The 19,624-nt window shown below is 31.7% G+C and overlaps 1 protein-coding gene and 1 long non-coding RNA gene across 2 annotated transcripts; one reads left to right on the forward strand and one right to left on the reverse strand.

Moving 5' to 3' along the window:
- Positions 1-1,457: 1,457 nt before the first annotated feature.
- On the reverse strand, positions 1,458-9,704 carry LOC150035606 (uncharacterized). Its single transcript, XR_016530089.1, has 2 exons — positions 9,565-9,704; positions 1,458-1,998 (listed from the first exon to the last, which is right to left on the reverse strand). It is a non-coding gene; the product is annotated as an uncharacterized LOC150035606 (long non-coding RNA).
- LOC120080600 (auxin response factor 19-like) lies at positions 7,990-16,722 on the forward strand. The gene is made up of 14 exons (XM_039035320.2): positions 7,990-8,934; positions 9,612-9,730; positions 10,819-10,917; positions 11,403-11,459; positions 11,923-12,078; positions 12,166-12,250; positions 12,378-12,468; positions 12,686-12,850; positions 12,980-13,102; positions 13,198-13,273; positions 13,394-13,532; positions 13,843-15,671; positions 15,770-15,960; positions 16,068-16,722. Exons 1-14 carry the CDS (start codon positions 8,877-8,879, stop codon positions 16,201-16,203), a joined length of 3,324 nt encoding a protein of 1,107 aa, XP_038891248.1. The 5' UTR covers positions 7,990-8,876; the 3' UTR covers positions 16,204-16,722.
- Positions 16,723-19,624: the final 2,902 nt, after the last annotated feature.

Genomic DNA, 19,624 nt, shown 5'->3' on the forward strand with positions numbered 1-19,624 from the left:
TTGACGCTTAATCAAATGTAATCCAACTAAATTATACATTAGAATGGTTAATAGGAACACAATTATTGACATTTATTTTCGCTCTCGAGATTGGAGATTCAAATTTTCGTATCTCAAGTTTATTGTACTAAAAAAAATAAACATTAAAAAAAGAATCGACCCAACATAACTATATTCTACATTAAAGTATTATTCTTTTTTTTTTAGAAAAAAAACTAAACATGCAAGAACAATATGACTTACCTTATTAGTAATAAACATCATTTAAATATGTTTGACCTAACCTTCTTTGTAAGTTAATTTCGGTCCCTAAACTTTCAATTTTGTGAATAATAAATCTTAAAATGTCAAATAAATTCTTAAATTTTATAAATTTAAATATTCAATTCACAATAAAATATCAAATTTATTTTGAGAATTTTGCTAAATTATTAATTAAAAAAAAAGTAAGGATGGGAACTAACTTTGAATATTTAAACCTTGAAGACAAGGATAACCTCTAAAAAAAATTTCAGAATAAAAATAAAATAATCACAAAAAATCAAGAATCAATAGAATTTAAGGCAATAATAATAGGAGTATCAAAACATTCACAAAAGTGATGGAACTAAATAATTGTGTATGGTTTATTGTTGGGTCATTTTCCCAAGAACAACCTTGGGACTCATGAAAATAGAAGGTAGGAATTGGAGAATATATATATATTTTTAAAATATATGTTTTTTTAAAAAATATATGTTGGCAAGTTTGAAGGCACATATATTGTCACATCATTACTTCTTTAATAAATGAAAGGATGATTAGAATTTGAAGCCATAAGGAATTGATAAAATATACTTGAAATTTCTAAAATTTCAAATGTAAATTAAAAATTCATATATAATTCCAAGACCATGACCAAATTGAATTGAGGCCCACTCTAAATTTGTTTTTTTAAAAATATATAACATAAAAAAAAAAAGATTAAAAAAATACAAGGGGTAATTTTTTTTATTAAAAATTAGTCATTAAATAACTTTTAACTTTTCAAATTTAGCCTATCATACATCTGTTGTCAGAAAGAGTTGAATGTCCATGTCATATGCCTCTTTGTTCTTTTAAATCAAAGTTAATTTACAGTAATTTTGAAACAATAAAAATTATAAAACATTGTGTTAAAATTTATCTTTTTTTCATTAAAAATTAGAAAACATAAATCACAAACATATATTAATCGCACCCAACCATTTTATTTGCTCAATCAAAACAACTGACATGTACTTTTTTTTATAATTAAGATAAGATGTTCGAATATTTGTACCATCTATTTGATTATAATTAGAAAGAAAAAGAAAAAAATATCTTACTTCATGCACTTCGATTAATCCTAAAGGATAACTTATCCAAATCTACAAAAATTTAGATACTGAGAAAATTCATAGGATATTAAATTATAGATAAGTGGACACGAACGAAGGAATGTTTAACGCAATCTTAACCATTATTGAAAATATATATTTACATATGTAATTTTTTTACAACAAAAGCCAGGAAGCAAATGGAAACTTGTTTTGAATTGAAGAACTAGAACTTTATATAAATAATATTTAAAAGTTAATATAACATTACAAATAAAAGGCAACAAAGATTGAAGTTAGAATGCTCAATGTGGTTCTGAGGGTGAAAGTTAATGTGTGGAAAGCGATGATGGATATCCTCCCCACCGTGAGTAACATCGTTGAAACAAGAATTTCTACTAATTGGTTTTGCTTTTTCTGTATAAAGTTTGTTGAGACGGCAAGCCACATTTTTCGAGGATGCAAGTTTACTTAAGATATTTAGCTTTTCCTCTTCCCTTACTCACAGGTCTTTCGGGAATTCTTTCATAGATTGTTGGAGCTCTTCCATGGTTCGGATAGGGAGGTTGCGACCATCCTTCTGTCAGATGCATGGAATCATCGGAACCTTATCGAAGCTTGCGGCTCTGTCCCTGACGTTGGTTCACTTCATAAAATTCCTCTACATGCGAAGGAGTTTGAGGTTAGTGTTGACAAGTCAGCTTCCCCATCTAGGTTGGAGAGTCAGTTGAGTTAGGTGTTGTGGTCCTTGCTGCAAATTGAATGCTAATGCAGGATCAACTAGATCATACGTGACTCTACTCAGTCTCTTGTCTATGTGGGTTATGAGAATATGGAGATCCTAGCAGTGGTTAGAGGCCTATTTGAGAAGGTGGCATTCCTACGGGGTGTCTAACAGTAATTTTGGAATTAGTTTGGTAAATCTCTCTTCTTCGGTCTCTGAAAAAGTTGTTTGGAATACTTTTAGATTGCTCGATTGGTTCTTCTCTATTATTTGTGAGGAGGTTTGTGCTTTGGAGTCTGGTTAGTTTTCAATATACTATTTTTCTTATATATATGTATATTTAAGTTACAGGTCAAGCTAGCTAGGAGTTAAATTCGCTTACATTGGAAGGCTTATGTATGTATTCTTTTGTTTTTGTTTTGTCTTTTCTTCATGATTATAATATACCTTTCTTTTAAGAATATGATTTTTTCTACATGTTCTTTTAGAATAAAATAAACCAAAGTAATTTTTCAAAAACAAATAAATAAATCAAAATGAAACGAAGTAGTTGTAAAAAAAATTGAGACAATTTTTTAGAGTCTAAATGTATTTTGCACCTACCTAAACGAGTCTAGTTCGATTGAGATACAAATATATTTGTCACTAAAAAGACTGAAGTTCGAATTTTCCCATTTTTATTGCACTAAAAAAATATATTTTGCACATTAATGATCAAAGAAATACAAGATCTCACCCATTAATAATAATAAAAATATTAATAACAACGATGATAAACAATGCAACAGTAACAATGATCTTAAAACTAAAAAAGATAATTATATATATATATATATATAAAAAGCAAACAACAAAACTTTTTATTGAATATTTAATTCTTTTAATTTTTATAAATGGGTTTAATAATGTACTTAACAATTTCAAACATATATATCCTCATGACAGATGTATAATATAGACCGACCTAATTGTTACATAAGTGATAGCATATCTAAAAATTTTAATTTTTGGTCATATGGTTTAAACTTAATTATTTTCAATTTTGTTCTTATACTTATAAAAGTTTCATTATTGTCTCTATCATTTGTTTAAAATTTGTCAAATAGATACTAAAAGTTCAACATGACATGTTCTTTGTGGTTGCGCTCTACAATGAGCAGATAATCTATATGACTTGAATGTATGCATATGTTACTCTTTAAACATGTTTAAACTCACTTCATTCATCGATTGAACAAAATTAACGAGAAAATAAATAACATAAAGAATATATTTTTAAAATTAAAATTGAATTTAGAGATTAAAATAGAATAATATCAAGTTGAAGGACTACCAAAATTAGAACCTAATAAACAATAATAATAATTAAAAATGATCGAAACTTAGAAGAAGAAAATAATAATCATAACATTAGCCTCTTGGTCTAGATTTATGCACCGACATAATCAAACTTGACGCCCAATGTGAGTATAATGTAAGCTTTTACACAATATTTATGGGCAAAATCTTCCAAGTTGTATGTTCTTTTAACATTATCTTAAAGACAGCAAGGATCATTCTATTAAATAATTCTAAGTTTTTAAGACAATGATTTATTGATTGATTGATGGATGCATTCAATTTATTGCTCAATTTAATAGGTAAATAAAATGGCCCATATTTTAAATTTAAGTACTTGTATATTTTAATTTTGAAATATTATGGTTGGTTTAAATTACTATCTTAATTTTCAAGCATTTGAAAATTCTATTTATGTTCCCAATGTTTTATATATATATATATATATATATGTTCTTACTACAAAATATTTTACTTTCCATGACATTTTGAATCTCAAGTTTGCCCATGAACTCTCCCTTTGTAGATCCTTAATAAATGTCTATTTAAGTTTCTATGAATGCGTTTGTAACATAAGTAATTGATTAATCATGTAATTTTGCAAAAGGACAAAAGGGAGACAAGTAAGGTTTGGAAATTTGATTATGGATTTAGTAAGAAATGGTGTAGATTGAAAATTCAAAATATGAAGTAATATTTACTTTGATGTTTTTTAGTATAACAAGAGTGGAAGGATTAGAACCACATATATTTTGGTTGCTAACACATGCTATATGTTAGTTGAACTGTGCTCGATTTAACATCTTTATTTGATGTTGTCTTTGAGTTAAGAAGTTTTAATTGATGTTAAATGATATATTATAATGTTAGAATAACGATATTGACTTAAGTGAAAATTACACATGCACACTATAAATAAGTAACTTATACTTTGTTAGTATAATAATCTTTTTAGACTTTGAACGTGTTTTAAAGTTACTTTTAGAAGATTTTATAAGATAGCGAAACAAAGATGTGATTGTGGACATGAATATGGTTCTATAGATAAAATATTTACGCCAACATAATTCAACTAGTTAAGACATTACATACTCAATGAAAAAGTAAAAAATTCGCATTTTCAACCTCACATAACGTTGAAATAAAACAAACAAGTTAAAATATCTCCTCCGCAAGACCTTAGTTGACACATGATCTGATTTATATAAGTTGCACAACTGTATCATTAAGTTCTACTATGATGCCCTAGGCTCAATATTTGAATCAAGATTTAGCATTTGATGGTTCCAATATTTTCTTGTGACCTGAAAATGTTATCTACTTGTCTTAAATTGCTTCCAAAAGTGAAAATTATTCCCACAAACCAACATAGGTACTTTTAGTAGGCTTTATAATTGAGCCACCAAAAAGGAATACCCATATTGTTGATATAGGTTGTAGCTATCAATTCTTTTAAGCATTTGTTAATCGTGTTTTCATATCCTCAAGATCCCTCTCATTAAGATGTGATCTCTAGTTCTTTTACGTATTCCTCTTAAACTCGAACATTACAACTATTAAAAAGTTTGTTTTTTTCCTTGAAATTAGATGTTCAAATCTTGAACTAGAGAAAGAACGATACCCAAAACAAAGATGATTTCCAAATAAAACTCGGAGTTAGTAGAGGGTGGGGTGGGGGATTTCAATATTGTTGGATGAACTTTAATCCAATAAATTTGACTTCATCAAATAGAACATAAATGTGATTAACCAATAAAATCAACACGTTCTTTTAAAATAAGTTGAAAGAATTTTACCTAAAACCAAGTCAATATATCACCCAAAAGCTGACCAACAAAGCGCCCAAAACTTTGCCATAAAAATGCCTAAACTTTGTGATAAAAACCTCCATAACTAGAAGATTAAAAAAGTTATCTTTATTTACAATTTGTCTTTTTTATAACTACCTTTTAAAAATATTTTAAAGATCATAACTCAATTTTACAAGCAAGAAATATTAAAAATATGTTTATCATTTTAAAGTTTTACTACTTTTATATATAAAGAAACAAAGAATTTATTAGTGTGTTAACGATTATGTTCTTTAAAAACATAAGTATTATCAACCATAATTTCATTTTTAAGTATAAAAATAGTAAAAACAGAGCATTAAAGTCAAGGATTAAAGGTTTTGTTCAAACTTACATGTTACCTTTTCTAATTATGGCATCTTCTTTTTCACAAGATTGAATATTCTTTAAGGTATGGATGTGCACAAGTCTTGAAATTAAATTTCCACTAAATTCCTAATGCCAAAAAATTCCTGTATTAAATCTATTTTGTTTATTTTAGTTGATTTTTTAGATTAATTTTTTTACAAGACTTTCTCCTAATTTCAGATCAATTTAACTAAACTTTTAGAACCATATTATCTTTAAGAAAAAATTGGTTAATTTTTCGAAGAATATTGTGAAATAAAATTATACATATATTTTTTGAAGTTGAAATAAAATTATATAAGGATATTTAAAACTTCATCGTTCATGATTGAAATTTTCAAAAACCTACAGTTTAGGTTTATATTCAACTGAATATTGAAAAATAAGAAAAAAGAACTGTTTTATATTCAATTGGGATTTTTAATTTTTTTTTTTTAAAATTTCACAATCATTTGTACTTCTAAATACCCCAAGTTAGTTTTTGAACGGTGTAAAAATTTTACTTTAATTCTTGTTGATTTCCTTACGACACTGAGGAATCTTACATGACAACACATAAATAAGTATCTCACGTCTCATTTATTTGAGCTACGTATTAGAGTTAAAAATGAGAAGAATTGGTCTAAAGAATATAATAAAAAAACAACAATGTCCTAAGTAATTCTTTCCTAATTCTAGGAAAAATAAATAGAATTTATCTACAGCAACTCTCTCTTTATTCTTTGGAACTTTTAATTAGAGAAGGGAAGTTTTACTTAAAAATGAACTTTTCAAGGAAAGAAAATTCAAAGCTAATGTGTCATCTTTTAAGTATTTATAACTTAATTCTATGATTTTTTTAAAAAAAATATTTGAAATAGAAACCACAAACAAAAAATTTAGGCATTTAAAAATTAAGCATATAAACACTTTCTCTATTTATAAATTTGACATATTTTATTATCCACTTTTCGTCTATATTTTTTTTTAAATCGAGACAAATTTTAAAAACTAAAATAAGTAATTTTCAAAAAGTAGTTTTTGTTTTTAAAATTTGACTAAATATTTCTTTAAAATAGGTAAAATTTTAAAATACAAAAATTTAAAAATAATAAGTATAAATTCCAAAAATTAAAAACAAAATCGTTACTCAACCAAGCTAAATTTCATGAAAATTATGCACAACTTTCTAACAAGAGAAATGAAAAATAAAATCAACTGCCAAATACATAGATCACTAAAAAAAATATTTGGAAACTAGGAACACGAAGCATGAAAAATTGAAAATTAGTCCTTTAATAAAAAAAACCCAAAAGTGCGAAAGAAAAAACATAATGAAAAATAAAACACTATTCACCTTATTTGTTTCTCACAATTTTTTAAAATGGATTCCATCTTAACTAAATTTTATAAAAAAAAAAAATAAATAAATAAATAATTTTTTGAAAAAATTATAAAAATCACTCCTACTTTATGATGGTGGTTGCGATTATACCCTTAAACTTTCACTTTTAAAAATCAAGCCATCAAATTCATAAAAGATTAAAATTGATCCTTCAAACTTACATAAGTGTATAAATATATATATATATATATATTATAAAATTTATAAAAATCACTCCTACTTTATGATGATGGTTGCGATTATACCCTTAAACTTTCACTCTTAAAAATTAAGCCATCAAATTCATAAAAGATTAAAATTGACCCTTCAAACTTACATAAGTATACAAATATAATAATGGTATAAGTTTGAATGTTCAATTTTTACCATTTGTAGGTCCAATTTCTACATTTATTGTAAACTTAAGAGCCAATTTTAACACTTTTTTAGGATCAAATTTTTACAACTAAAAGGTTTAGGAAGCAATTGCAATTACCACCACACTTTATGAGTGGTTTTTTCAATTTGCCCCTTTTTTTTTTTTTTTTTTTTTTTTAGTTTTCAATACTCAGTTTGAATTTTGAAAATAATTCCTTAAAATGTCGAGAACAAATAAAAAAATCAATCAGATAGTCTTTATAAATTTAATTGTTAAAAACAAAAAGTCAAATAGTTATGAATTAGGTGTGAATCAATAATAATAATAATAATAATAATAATAATTATTATTATTATTATTATTGTTCTGTTTGAGTATATTAGTGAACCAATTTTGTTTGAGATGATATAAACCAAGGCATGGTTTCATTTTTTTGCTAGAATAGAATTAAAATGAAAAGAAGAAAGAAGAAAAAAAGGAGAGAGGAGGGGAAAGGGATAATAAAACTTAGCAAGAAAGGGGCTAGCAATTAATAACATGGAGATAGTGATGGTCAAGAAAATGGTCAAAATTAGCACATGATGCTGTCTAGTTAAATGTTTTTTATTTTTGCCTCTTTTTTTATTTTTTTTTTCCCTTTTAGATAGTGGGTTGGTTGATTATGATGGAAGGGCATTTTGGGGATTAAGTAAACAGTTTTATACAAAGATTAACCATGATTAAGGTGTGAATTAAAAACCCCCTAAAAAGAAAAATAGTACTAAGAGATTGCCATTTTCAAGGACCCAGAAGGAAAGCAAACTCAAACAGAAGACATAAACAAAGCAAAGCACAGAGGAGAGAGAAAGATAGAAAGTTTTTAGTTTAATTTCAAGGAAAGAGAGAGAAAAAAAGGGTTGTTTTTGTTTTTGTTTTTCTTTCTTTTTTTGGGGTTGTAGAGAGAAAAAGAAGCAGAAGAAGAAGAAGAACATTGGGAAGGAGAAAGGAAAAAAATGGAAAGTTTTTATGTGTTTGAGAGAAGAAGTTTGTCTGGAGATTGTAGGGGAAGATAGGGAACACTGCTTCAGCATTTGGTCTCTCTGTAACTAAGCAAAACCAAACCTTTTCTTTTCTTCTTTGTCTCCTCTTTCCATTTTTGTTTTTTTTTTTTTTTTGCGATTCTTTTTAATTTTACGATTTTCTTTTCCGGCGACTTTGCCGGAATCCCTCACCGGAGTTCCACAGTTATAGTTGTTGTTGTTGTTGACCTCTTCTTCATTTTTTCATCTTTGCTTGTTTTTTCTCTTTTACTTTTCGGGGAAATTTTGAGGGACTTTCCTATTTCCTTTTCCCTCTTTTTGGAGATATGATCTAAGAAGTGGCAGAGTGATTCTTAAAGCTGACTTTTTCCAGAACTTTTGGTTCTTCGATCTGTTTTAAGTTACTGGAAATTTCCTTTTCCCCCGGAGAAGATGAATCAGTGAGATTTCAGTTGGTGTTTCTACTTTTTGTTTGGTTTTACATCTAATTCAATCAAGTTCACGTACGGCGAGAAGCAATGAAGACGCCGGCGAACGGTGCCGCCGGTGCCGCCGCCGTGCCTAATTCCAACGAAGGTACTATTTCTCTCTTTTTCTCTATCTCTCTTCCTAAGGAAGGAAAATCAAGACAGTGAGATTCGTAAATCCTAATCTTCTTCCTCGGTTTCGTCTCGAGCTTAATCTTATCGAGCTCAGGGAGATTGGGAGTTTTTTCCCCAAATCTCCAAGAACACCTGAAAATTTCATCTCGAGCTTTAATACAAACCTGAGAGATTAGGAAGTTTTTTTCCAAAATTTTCAAGAATTTACTCCCGTAAATTCAATCTCGAGCTTAATTTTCGCTACGGTTCGTTGAACCAGAGAGATTAGAAATTTTTCTAATACCTTCAGTAAGTCTGTGAATTCAATCTGGAGCTTCATTTCTATCGAACTTTCAGAAATTCATTAGGAATTGTTTCGTGAATTCTACCTCAAGCTTAATTTCAATCGAACTATGATAAATTTTACTCGCTACAGTATTATCAATTTCTCTTCAAAATCGATCACGAATCTACTTGCTACAGCCCTAATAAACCTAATAAACCAGCAATTTCATCGAAAAAAACTCGTCAAAAACCTCCAAAAACCTCGAGAATTCGATCATTTTCCCTTGAAACAAACAGAAAAAGCAAGAAACCAAGACAGTCGATTCTGTATCTGACATACCGTAGAAGCTTGAGTGAATGAGCGACTGACAGATGGTGAATTTGCAGGTGGATTGGAGAAGAAGATCATAAATCCAGAGTTATGGCAAGCGTGCGCCGGTCCACTGGTGAACCTACCGCCGGCCGGTTACCACGTGGTGTATTTTCCTCAAGGACACAGCGAACAGGTGGGTGGGCCGCTGTGGCGGTGACGGCGGCGGCGCCTCTCTCTCTCTTTCTCCCTTTATCTTCCCCTTTTACTTTTTTACACTTAGAGCCATTATTTTGCTATTATGCGCCGTTTTTGTATGTTGCTTTTATTTGTTCTTTATTGTTATTATTGTTATTATATCCTTCATTTAACCATTGGAATTTCTCCTTTTACAACTTTAATTTACACATTGGATTAAATTATTGTCCTATGTCTTTCCTTAGCTTCATTTATGAAAAATTTATGAAAATTATTTTTTGTTGTCTTCTCTTTTAATGGTTTAAATTAATAACTTCTAAACAAAGCCCATAAAAGAAAAATCATTAAATTCTATTTTCGTTTTTAAATTTTTCTTATTTGTTCTATTATGGTCACTATTGAAATATTTATGCAAATAATAATAAAAAAAAACTAAAAAGGAAAATAGGGAAAAAAATATTCTTAATTTTTATATAAATTATTAAGCAAGAATCTTACAAGGTATGCTTTTTTTTGTTCATTTACTTGATCGGTAAATGTTTTAAAATTTTGAAATGACATTTGATTTTTGTCAAACTATTAATTGAAAATTAATTTTGGGAACTAAATTAGCTTTTTGTGGAACTAAAATAAAATTTGTATGGGATAGTACTAAAATAGGACTTAAATATATATTTTTAAATAATAAGTATTTAAATCTTTTTTCCATCTAAAGAATATATATTATTCTATGAAAAAACATGCTTCTTTAATTTTTGGCTTAGTTCTTTATATTATTGAAGTAATTTCAATTTTTACATTAATTTCATGTGCAGTTTGATTTTATTGTTTTTTATTTTTATAAAATAAAACTTATCAATATTTAGTGGAAAATACTAAGATTAAATAAAAAAAAAAAAAGGGTTAGTCAAAACCATTTGAATTATTGGTTTTCTTTCATTATGATTTGAATTGAATATTCTTGTAATTACCATACTTGAAAATGACTATTTTTGTATTTTATGAATAGAAATCTTTTTTTTTTTTTTTTTTTTCCTTTTTGGAGTAAATGTGTGCCCATCTAATAAATTAAATTTGTAATTTCAGGTAGCAGCATCTTTGAGGAAAGATGTGGATGGCCAAGTCCCAAACTACCCAAATCTTCCTTCCAAGTTACTATGTTTGCTTCATAATGTAACATTACATGTATGATTGCAAGCTTTGCTGCACCCACTCTCTTCCCTTTTAGTGTATTTCAATTTATGGGTTTTTTATTTGGTTTAATTATTAAAAAATACTTTGAAACTTTATCATTTGTTTCAAGCATACTCCTATTCTTTCTAAAGTTGCAAATATTACCCTTAGCCTTTTAACAGACGTTTCAAAACTATCTTTAGAATTTTGAACAGAAATTTGGACCTAGAATTGTTTGGCAATGATCTAGAACGAAATTCAGATGACCATCTGGGTCACCGTCACACTGTTCTGGATCCCAACTTCCATAAGAAATTGTAAGGAGTTAGTTTTGAAACGTTTATGATACGCTATAGTAATATTGTGATTTTTAAAAGAATAAGAGTATTTTCAAAACAAAAAGCGAAGTTTAGGAGCCATTTTTTTTTCACAATTTACATTCTTTTTCTTTTTTTTTTTCCTTTTTTTTTTAACTTTGTTCTTTTTTATATCTGTAGGCTGACCCGGAGACAGATGAAGTATATGCTCAAATGACACTACTACCAGTTCCTTCTGTAAGCTCCCTACTCAATTTTCTTACAAGATTTTCATTCTCTCAGTTTTCCACATTTGACGAGTCTTTGAGGTGCTAGACAGGCTGTGTGAGGAGTTGCAGTCTCTCGCTAGACTTAATGTGTCTTTTTGGACTTTCATTACTAAGACTTTTTGTAATTATCCTTTAGGTCCATCCTTTTGAATTGAACCCCCTTTTCGTATAGTTAGTTGGGGGTTGGGTGTTCCTGGACTATTTTTTCCTTATGTCCTTTTGTGTTCTTTCATTTCTTCTTAACGAAAGTGGCTTTTACATTAGAAAAACAAAATTGATGGCTAAACTGCCTTCCTAGGGTGGACCTCTTGGTGAGAATTTGGGAATACCTCCCAAGTCTCGAATTCGAACCATTGGGACTAGATTTGATATAGAAGTAAATAATCTCAAATTGGCAATACAACCTTACTCTCTTGATGTTTACTTTGCAGTTTGACAAGGATGCATTGTTGAGATCAGATCTAGCTCTCAAGTCTAATAAGCCTCAACCAGAGTTTTTCTGTAAAACATTGACTGCAAGTGACACAAGTACTCATGGTGGGTTCTCCGTGCCGCGCCGTGCTGCAGAGAAGATCTTCCCCCCTCTTGTGAGCAGATTTTTGCTTACTTTTGCCATGGTATTTATCTATTCTGTGTCAATTTCAAAATGTAATTTTGTTCTGTTTGCTTGCTAGGATTTCTCAATGCAACCCCCTGCACAAGAGCTTGTTGCTAAAGATTTGCATGATAACGTGTGGACTTTCCGTCACATATATCGAGGTGTGCAACTATTGCTAGTCATTTGGAAATCTTAATTTGAGCACAGTTTGTGAAAGTGTTCGAGATTCGCTCTCTAAGCACGGGCTTGCATCTTTGTTTTGTTTCTTTTTTTCTTCCCTCAATGTAGGACAACCAAAACGCCATTTGCTGACAACGGGTTGGAGCTTATTTGTTAGTGGAAAGAGACTTCTTGCTGGCGATTCAGTTTTGTTCATAAGGTGATGATGATATGTCTTGGTATTAACTGGATGTTACTTGTTAAATAAAAATCCATGTTCATGATCATTAACTTATATTGTTCGGTGGATCGATTAAGCCGATCAAATAATAAGGGAAACTTTGATGCTTTTTAATAGTGAAGCAAGTGTTTCACAAAGAAGGAAATGTTGTATCAGAAAACCTGATCTTTCTTGATATTTATTTTTCCTTGAGCAGAGATGAAAAACAACAGCTTCTATTGGGCATTAGGCGAGCAAACAGGCAACCTACAAACTTATCATCATCAGTGTTGTCAAGTGACAGTATGCATATTGGTATTCTTGCAGCTGCTGCCCATGCTGCTGCAAACAATAGCCCTTTCACTGTCTTCTACAACCCGAGGTTCGTGTCAGTTACTTAACCACTTAAATGTTTTTGCTAATTTGTAAATATAGATAATTGTGAAGATAAATCTTTTGTTGATGAATTAAAGAAATTTAAGTATTATAATGCATATCCCTTGAAATGCAGGGCAAGTCCTTCAGAGTTTGTCATTCCTCTTGCCAAATATTACAAGGCAGTGTCTGCAAACCAAATATCACTCGGAATGCGCTTCAGAATGATGTTCGAGACTGAAGAGTCTGGAACTAGAAGGTAGATCTAGTGAATTTTGTTTCCTGTTTATCTGTCTTTTGATTCTCAAAACATGTTTCAATTCTTGTGGAAAAAATCATATATCTTTTTTTCAGGTATATGGGCACTATTACTGGTATAAGTGATCTTGATCCTGTCCGATGGAAGGGCTCACAATGGCGTAATCTACAGGTTCGCTAGCAGCATTGTTCCCCCTATATTTGAGTTATTGAAAAATGGTTTTATATATGAAAACAATTGTGTCTACCTATAGTTTGGGATATTGCTAAAGGATAGTGCATTCATGATTAGGTTGGGTGGGATGAGTCGACTGGAGGAGAAAGACGAAATCGAGTCTCCATATGGGAGATTGAGCCCGTTATTGCTCCATTTTTCATTTGCCCCCCTCCTTTTTTGAGATCAAAACGTCCGAGGCAACCAGGAATGCCAGGTACAATACTTACTTAAGAGTTGTTTTCAATTCTTAAGTCAAGTCTTTGAGTTGTGTCCATTCATCGTTACAAATCTGTTAGTAACCTAAAAGGGATATTGACCTTTGTGTTGTAACACACTAACACTCATGAAAATAGACAATCCATATCTAACATCTTTTTTTAATCAATTTTAGAAGAGAGATTCAACAGTCCAGAAACTCAAGTCGTTTTCGGACCACTATTTTTGGCCTTGTGATGAATATTTGTCTGGATTTGAGCTGGTTATTTTTGGAGAGGAAATCTAATGTCTTTAGTTTTTGCTTGCAGACGATGACTCCTCCGATTTGGATGGCATATTTAAAAGAACAATGTTTGGTGATGATTTTTGCATGAAAGATCAGGGATATCCCGGCTTAAACTTAGTCCAATGGATGAATATGCAAAACCCTTCACTTTCTAATTCAATGCAGCCAAATTACATGCATTCGTTTTCCGGGTCTATGGTTCCAAACCTTGGTGGTGTCGATATTTCTCGGCAACTTGGTTTGTCAAATGCGCAAATTCCTCAATCAAACAATATACAGTTCAATGCACAAAGGCTACTTTCTCAGGCTCAACAGTTAGATCAGCTACCTAAGCTACCGTCAAGTATGAACTCGTTGGGGTCTGTGGTGCAGGCACCGCAGCAGTTGGATGATATGTCTCAGCAGACTCGACAGAATTTGATTAACCAAAATGCAGTCTCGAGTCAGATTCAGGCTCAAATAATGCAGCAGCCTCACACTAATGGGATCCTACAGCAGCAAACTGCTTTGCAAAACCAGCAGCTGCAGAGGACTGTCCCTCAGAATCTGCAAATGCAGCAACATCAGCAAATTTTAGGTCAGAATCAACAACAGAATATGAATCAGTCCCCGGTCCCAGAGCAGTTAAATCATCAGTTGCAAATGTCGGATAATCAGGTTCAAATACAGATGTTACAGAAGTTTCAGCAGCAGCAGCAGCAATCGATTTTGGCTCAGCAGTCTGCACTTCAGCCTGCTCAACTCGCCCAACTACCGGAGCAGCAGAGACAGTCGGTAGATGCATCCCAAAGCTTTTCCAGGTCCATGTCGTCTAACCAAATACTCGACATTCCTCAATCCACCCCAGCTACAGGCCCTCCATCAAATGCGTTACCACAGCAGGCAGCAAATTGTAATGGCCAGACGAATAATCGATTCTCGAATCAGCATTTGCAACCAAAACTTCCTCAACTACAGCAACCACCTTCATCTACTGTACTTTCTGATATGTCTAGGCCAATGGGACTTCCTCCGACCCAAACAAACAATCAGCTCTCTGCAGCTACTAGTAGTTTAGTGACAGGAGCAGCAGGGGCTGGCCAATCTGGAATCACCGACGACATACCATCTTGCTCCACGTCACCTTCCACGAACAATTGTCCAAGTTTGGTTCAACCGGTAGCCAATGGAAGGGTTCATCGTACCACGGGATTGGTTGAGGATGTTGCTCAATCAGCTGCAACAATATTCAGTTCAAATACATTGGATACCATGTCACCAAATGCCAACTTAATTCATAAAGATTTGCCACAGAAGACTGCTGTTAAACCTTCACTGAATATTTCCAAGAATCAAAGCAATGGAATGTTTGCACAACAAACTTTCTTGAGTGGTGTCGTTGCTCAGACGGATTTCTTGGACACGTCATCCTCCACAACCTCGGCTTGCCTTTCTCAGAATGATGCTCAGTTACAGCAGAATAACATGATGTCTTTCAACTCACAGCCAATGTTATTTAAAGATAGTACTCATGATTTGGAAGTACCAACAGATCTTCATAACATTCCGTACGGGAATCATGTCGATGGACAAATGGTAGCGCAATTAAATTCCGATCCTTTGTTAGACAAAGGCATTGGAGGTTTGGGGAAAGATTTCTCCAATAATTTTTCTTCTGGGGCCATGCTCACCACCTACGATGCGCAGAAAGATCCTCAACAGGAAATTTCTTCCTCTATAGTTTCCCAATCATTTGGTATTCCAGACATGACATTTAATTCCATGGATTCAACGATAAACGATAATGCCTTCTTGAATAGAAACCAGTGGGCCCCTCCACCTCCGTTCCAGCGTATGCGAACTTACACGAAGGTATGGTTACAAATAAAATCCTGACCAAGTAGTATTCCTACATTTCTATTTTCTTATAAATTCTCCATGTTTAACTTGCTTGGTTTTCAATATTGAAGGTTTACAAACGTGGAGCTGTTGGGAGATCTATTGATATCACCCGTTACTCGGGTTATGATGAGCTTAAACAAGATCTTGCCCGTAGGTTCGGTATCGAGGGACAATTAGAGGACAGGCAAAAAATAGGCTGGAAACTTGTTTATGTGGATCATGAAAATGACGTTTTGCTCGTAGGCGATGATCCTTGGGAGTAAGTCTTTTTCATTTACTTCTTTCATACAAACATCCTACATTCGTTGTACTTATTCTTACAAGCTCATAGTTGTTATTCTTACTCGAGTTTGTTCAAAATTTCAGGGACTTTGTGAACTGTGTACGGAGCATCAAGATCCTCTCCCCACAGGAAGTCCAACAAATGAGCTTGGATGGAGATTTTGGCAACGGGGTCCTACCGAACCAAGCCTGCAGTAGCTCAGATGGTGGAAATGCTTAAACACACTGCCTAAATGCTAACATTCCCTTATGGTAACTGATTCTTATAATTTTTAGCTCAAGGTTCATAGCGTCGAATATCGGTAGTACGGCTATGATTTCCCGTTGCAAGAATCTTGCAGCAACGGAGGAGATATGGCCAACCAACACTCAGCATTGGCTTTAGCCATTGTCTGTTTAAATTTTCTGGACCTCTTTAGCCTAGACAACTTTGAAAGCATAGTTGAGAAGACGTTGAAGTGGAGAGAAAAGTGAAGCTTCATCTGGGTTTCGAGTTGTCAAGTCATGGAAGGTGGTATATTATTCACCGATGTGATTATATAGTTATGGTATCGTTGCCATTGTCGTCACCGAGGCTGATCTCAATTGCCACGCCGTAGTGTTATATTATTGTGATGCAGTTTAGCTAGCAAAAGTATGAAACTTTGTATCCTTAGTTTTGAATGTAAAATAGAAAAGATGTGCAGATTTTTCTTTCCCAGTCTAATGAGAAATGTGGCTTATATGCATTTTTTTATTATTATTATTTTTTCTTTTAATGATCATGTCTTGAAACATCAATAATTTGATTCTTTTTATCAATTAAAATCTGAAGATCTGTTTTGATTTGTTGTTAAAGACTTGAAAGTTAAAAAGTTTAGGGGTCATATTTTTGAAAATTCTATCAATTTAGAATGCCCTGTTACCAATGAGGACTATTAGCTGCAGGTTAGGTTCTCGCTTCTCTTTTTAATTTTAGGCTAAAAATCAATTTCATTTCTAAATTTTTTTAGAAGTAACAATTTAGTTCAACTTTTATTGGTAATGGTTTAATTTAGGAACTAAATGGTTACAAATCAAAGTTTAAGGACCAAATTGGTATTTTGATCTAAATTGAGGGACCAAAAGTGTTTTTTACTCTTAATTTTATTTGAGTTGTTCTCTTTGATTTTTTTCCTGTGGTGATGTGAGAATATTGAAGAAAGTCATGTAGTTGTTTATATAAGTTTTTTTTCCTTCTAATTTCGAGATTGATAGTATAAGCACTTTGTTGATTTTAGTTTTTCTTTTTCTTTAATAGTTAAAAAGTTACTGCTATTTTATTCGTAATTTTTGTAGTGGCTTATTTTCAAGCGTGAATAACTTTATTAAGGTTGACTATGTTGGTCTTAAATACTCAATTTTGGTATTTTCAAATTTTAGAGTGAGCATAGGATGACTTTTGAAAATATGTATATACATACACAGTACAAATGATATACATATATAGTACTAATGATTTTAGAAAAAAAAGGGTTCTTTTTTTAGTGGTTTTACATGTTTTCAGGGTGTATTTTTTTTTTATTGACTTTTGAAGTATTTAATCCATTTTTAAAAATAGAAAAATAAGGAAAATTATTTACACAAAATAGCAAAATTTAATCTTTTTTTACAGAGACTGATAGAGGTTGATAATAGACAATGATAGAATTGATAGAAGTCTATCAATGTTTATTAGTATTTTTTTTTGCTATTTCTGTAAATAATTTGACATTTTTTCTATGTGTGAAATTTTTCAACTCAAAAATATTTTAGTAAGATTGTAACTTTTGGCAACTATTTAAAATAAATGACTTTTTAATAAATGAGTTTGAGAGAAAAAGTAAATCTGAGAGAAATACTTGAAATCGATATATTTTTTTAAAAGGGTTTTTGAGTGTTCAATTGTAAATATCTCAAATTTTCATAATGTATAAAAAATATCCAAATATCTCCATACTACCCTTCCGAATCTCTCTACCTTTGCTCCCACCAAGGCATGATCAACCACCACTACCTACCACTGGTGATTGCCAAAGCCGATCGGGCTTTCGCTACCACCACCATTGTCGGCGAATGGGGACCGATGGGCGATGAAAAATGACTAATTTGTCGATGATCACTGAAGTGGCGTTGGCCACCAATCCCCGAACTCGTTGCTAGTTACTGAAAAGCACTTAAAATGTGTCTCTCTCGTTTTCAAATTTGGGGCTATTGTTGGTAGTTGATGTGATTTGATGTGGTTTATTTAGTCAATTTTAGGAAATCAAGTTACAAGAGCAGTTCACATTGAAATAAGCAAAAGTTGGTGTAAAAATCCAAATTTAAGAATTATAGAGTCTTAATTATTTTGATTAATAGAACGCATTGACTTTTTCTTATGTTTGCATTTTCTCAATTGAATGCTTGATAACCATTTAATTGTTTTTAGGCTTTTAAATATGCTTGACAAAGAGATTTCTAAATCGGGACTATCATGATAGACTGATGTTGGAATATGCGTGAGAATGATAGGAAAACATTAGAGGATAAGAATGAAGAGGCTCGATGCTACATTTTTTTAGTTTCAATTGTATGAAAGTAGAATTGACTTTTAGACATAAGAAAGGGTGGAGCTCGTAAGAGGAAACCTGGATCATAGACCTTCTAGGCCTAAGTTGATACATTGATTTAATTGAAAGAAAATATTTTGAGTCCATAACAATATTGAATGAGATCAATACCCGAGGACATCTTAGTCAAGTGATTCTCTAGTTTCAATATTTATTTGCTTTCTTTAGTTTTATGTTTATAAACCATCTTATTTCAATTCCCTAAATAAAGTTAAGACGATTGCTTGATAGCTAGTCAAATCTAATATCTAATTCCTTGAGGATGATACCCAGTATTGGGATTTTTTTAATTCGATACGTACATTTGCGCGTGCCAATTTTTCGGCACTATTGCCAAGAGATTAGTCTTATTTTATTTGACTAATATTAAGACGGTAAAATTGATTTTAATTTAGGGTGTATTTTTGTTTTTATTTTTATTTTTGTTTTTGTAGTTCATGCGACATAGTTACCGGTCTGAACTTCTTCCTTTGATCTAGAGATAGAATGACTTTCAGATGAAACATAAGAAGAAATTTAAGACCCATGTTCGATTCCATGGTTGTACAACCAGTACCCAGAACGATTCTAGACCACTTCCAAGTAGTGTTCCTGCAGTCAAACCTGGGATTACACATGCGCCTCTTGATGTCAATAATTTTGAGTAGAAGTCAGGACTTATCCAAATGGCACGAGAATGTGCATTCCGGGGAAGTCCAATTGAGGACCCCCATAGGCACATATGCTTCTTTCTGGAGATTTGTAGCAGGGGATAGTGTTACTCCGGATGCTATTCGCTTACGTATATTTCCATTTTCTGTGTAGGATAAGGCCAAAGACTAGCTTAAGTCTCTTACACTAGGCAACATCACCACCTGGATGGGCTGGCTTAGGTGTTTCTGAACAATTTTTTTCCTCTAGCAAAATCAACAAAGCTTAGGACTGAAATTGTAACCTTCAGGCATAGTGAAGGTGAACAATTATTTGAAGCTATGCTTAGAAAGTGTCCTCAGCACGGCTACCCAGGTTGGTTGCAAATCCAGCTGTTTTATA

Source organism: Benincasa hispida, chromosome 6 (genome assembly GCF_027475165.1).
Source record: "Benincasa hispida cultivar pf3 chromosome 6, pf3_genome.v1.1, whole genome shotgun sequence".
Lineage (NCBI taxonomy): Eukaryota > Viridiplantae > Streptophyta > Magnoliopsida > Cucurbitales > Cucurbitaceae > Benincasa > Benincasa hispida.

Excerpts from the sequence above, each read along its gene's own strand:
- LOC120080600 (XM_039035320.2), top strand. The coding sequence starts at position 8,877 with ATGAAGACGCCGGCGAACGGTGCCGCCGGTGCCGCCGCCGTGCCTAAT. Across the intron at positions 9,731-10,818 it reads CTCAAGGACACAGCGAACAG|GTAGCAGCATCTTTGAGGAA; the intron begins GTGGGTGGGCCG and ends TTGTAATTTCAG. Across the intron at positions 13,274-13,393 it reads CACAATGGCGTAATCTACAG|GTTGGGTGGGATGAGTCGAC; the intron begins GTTCGCTAGCAG and ends ATTCATGATTAG.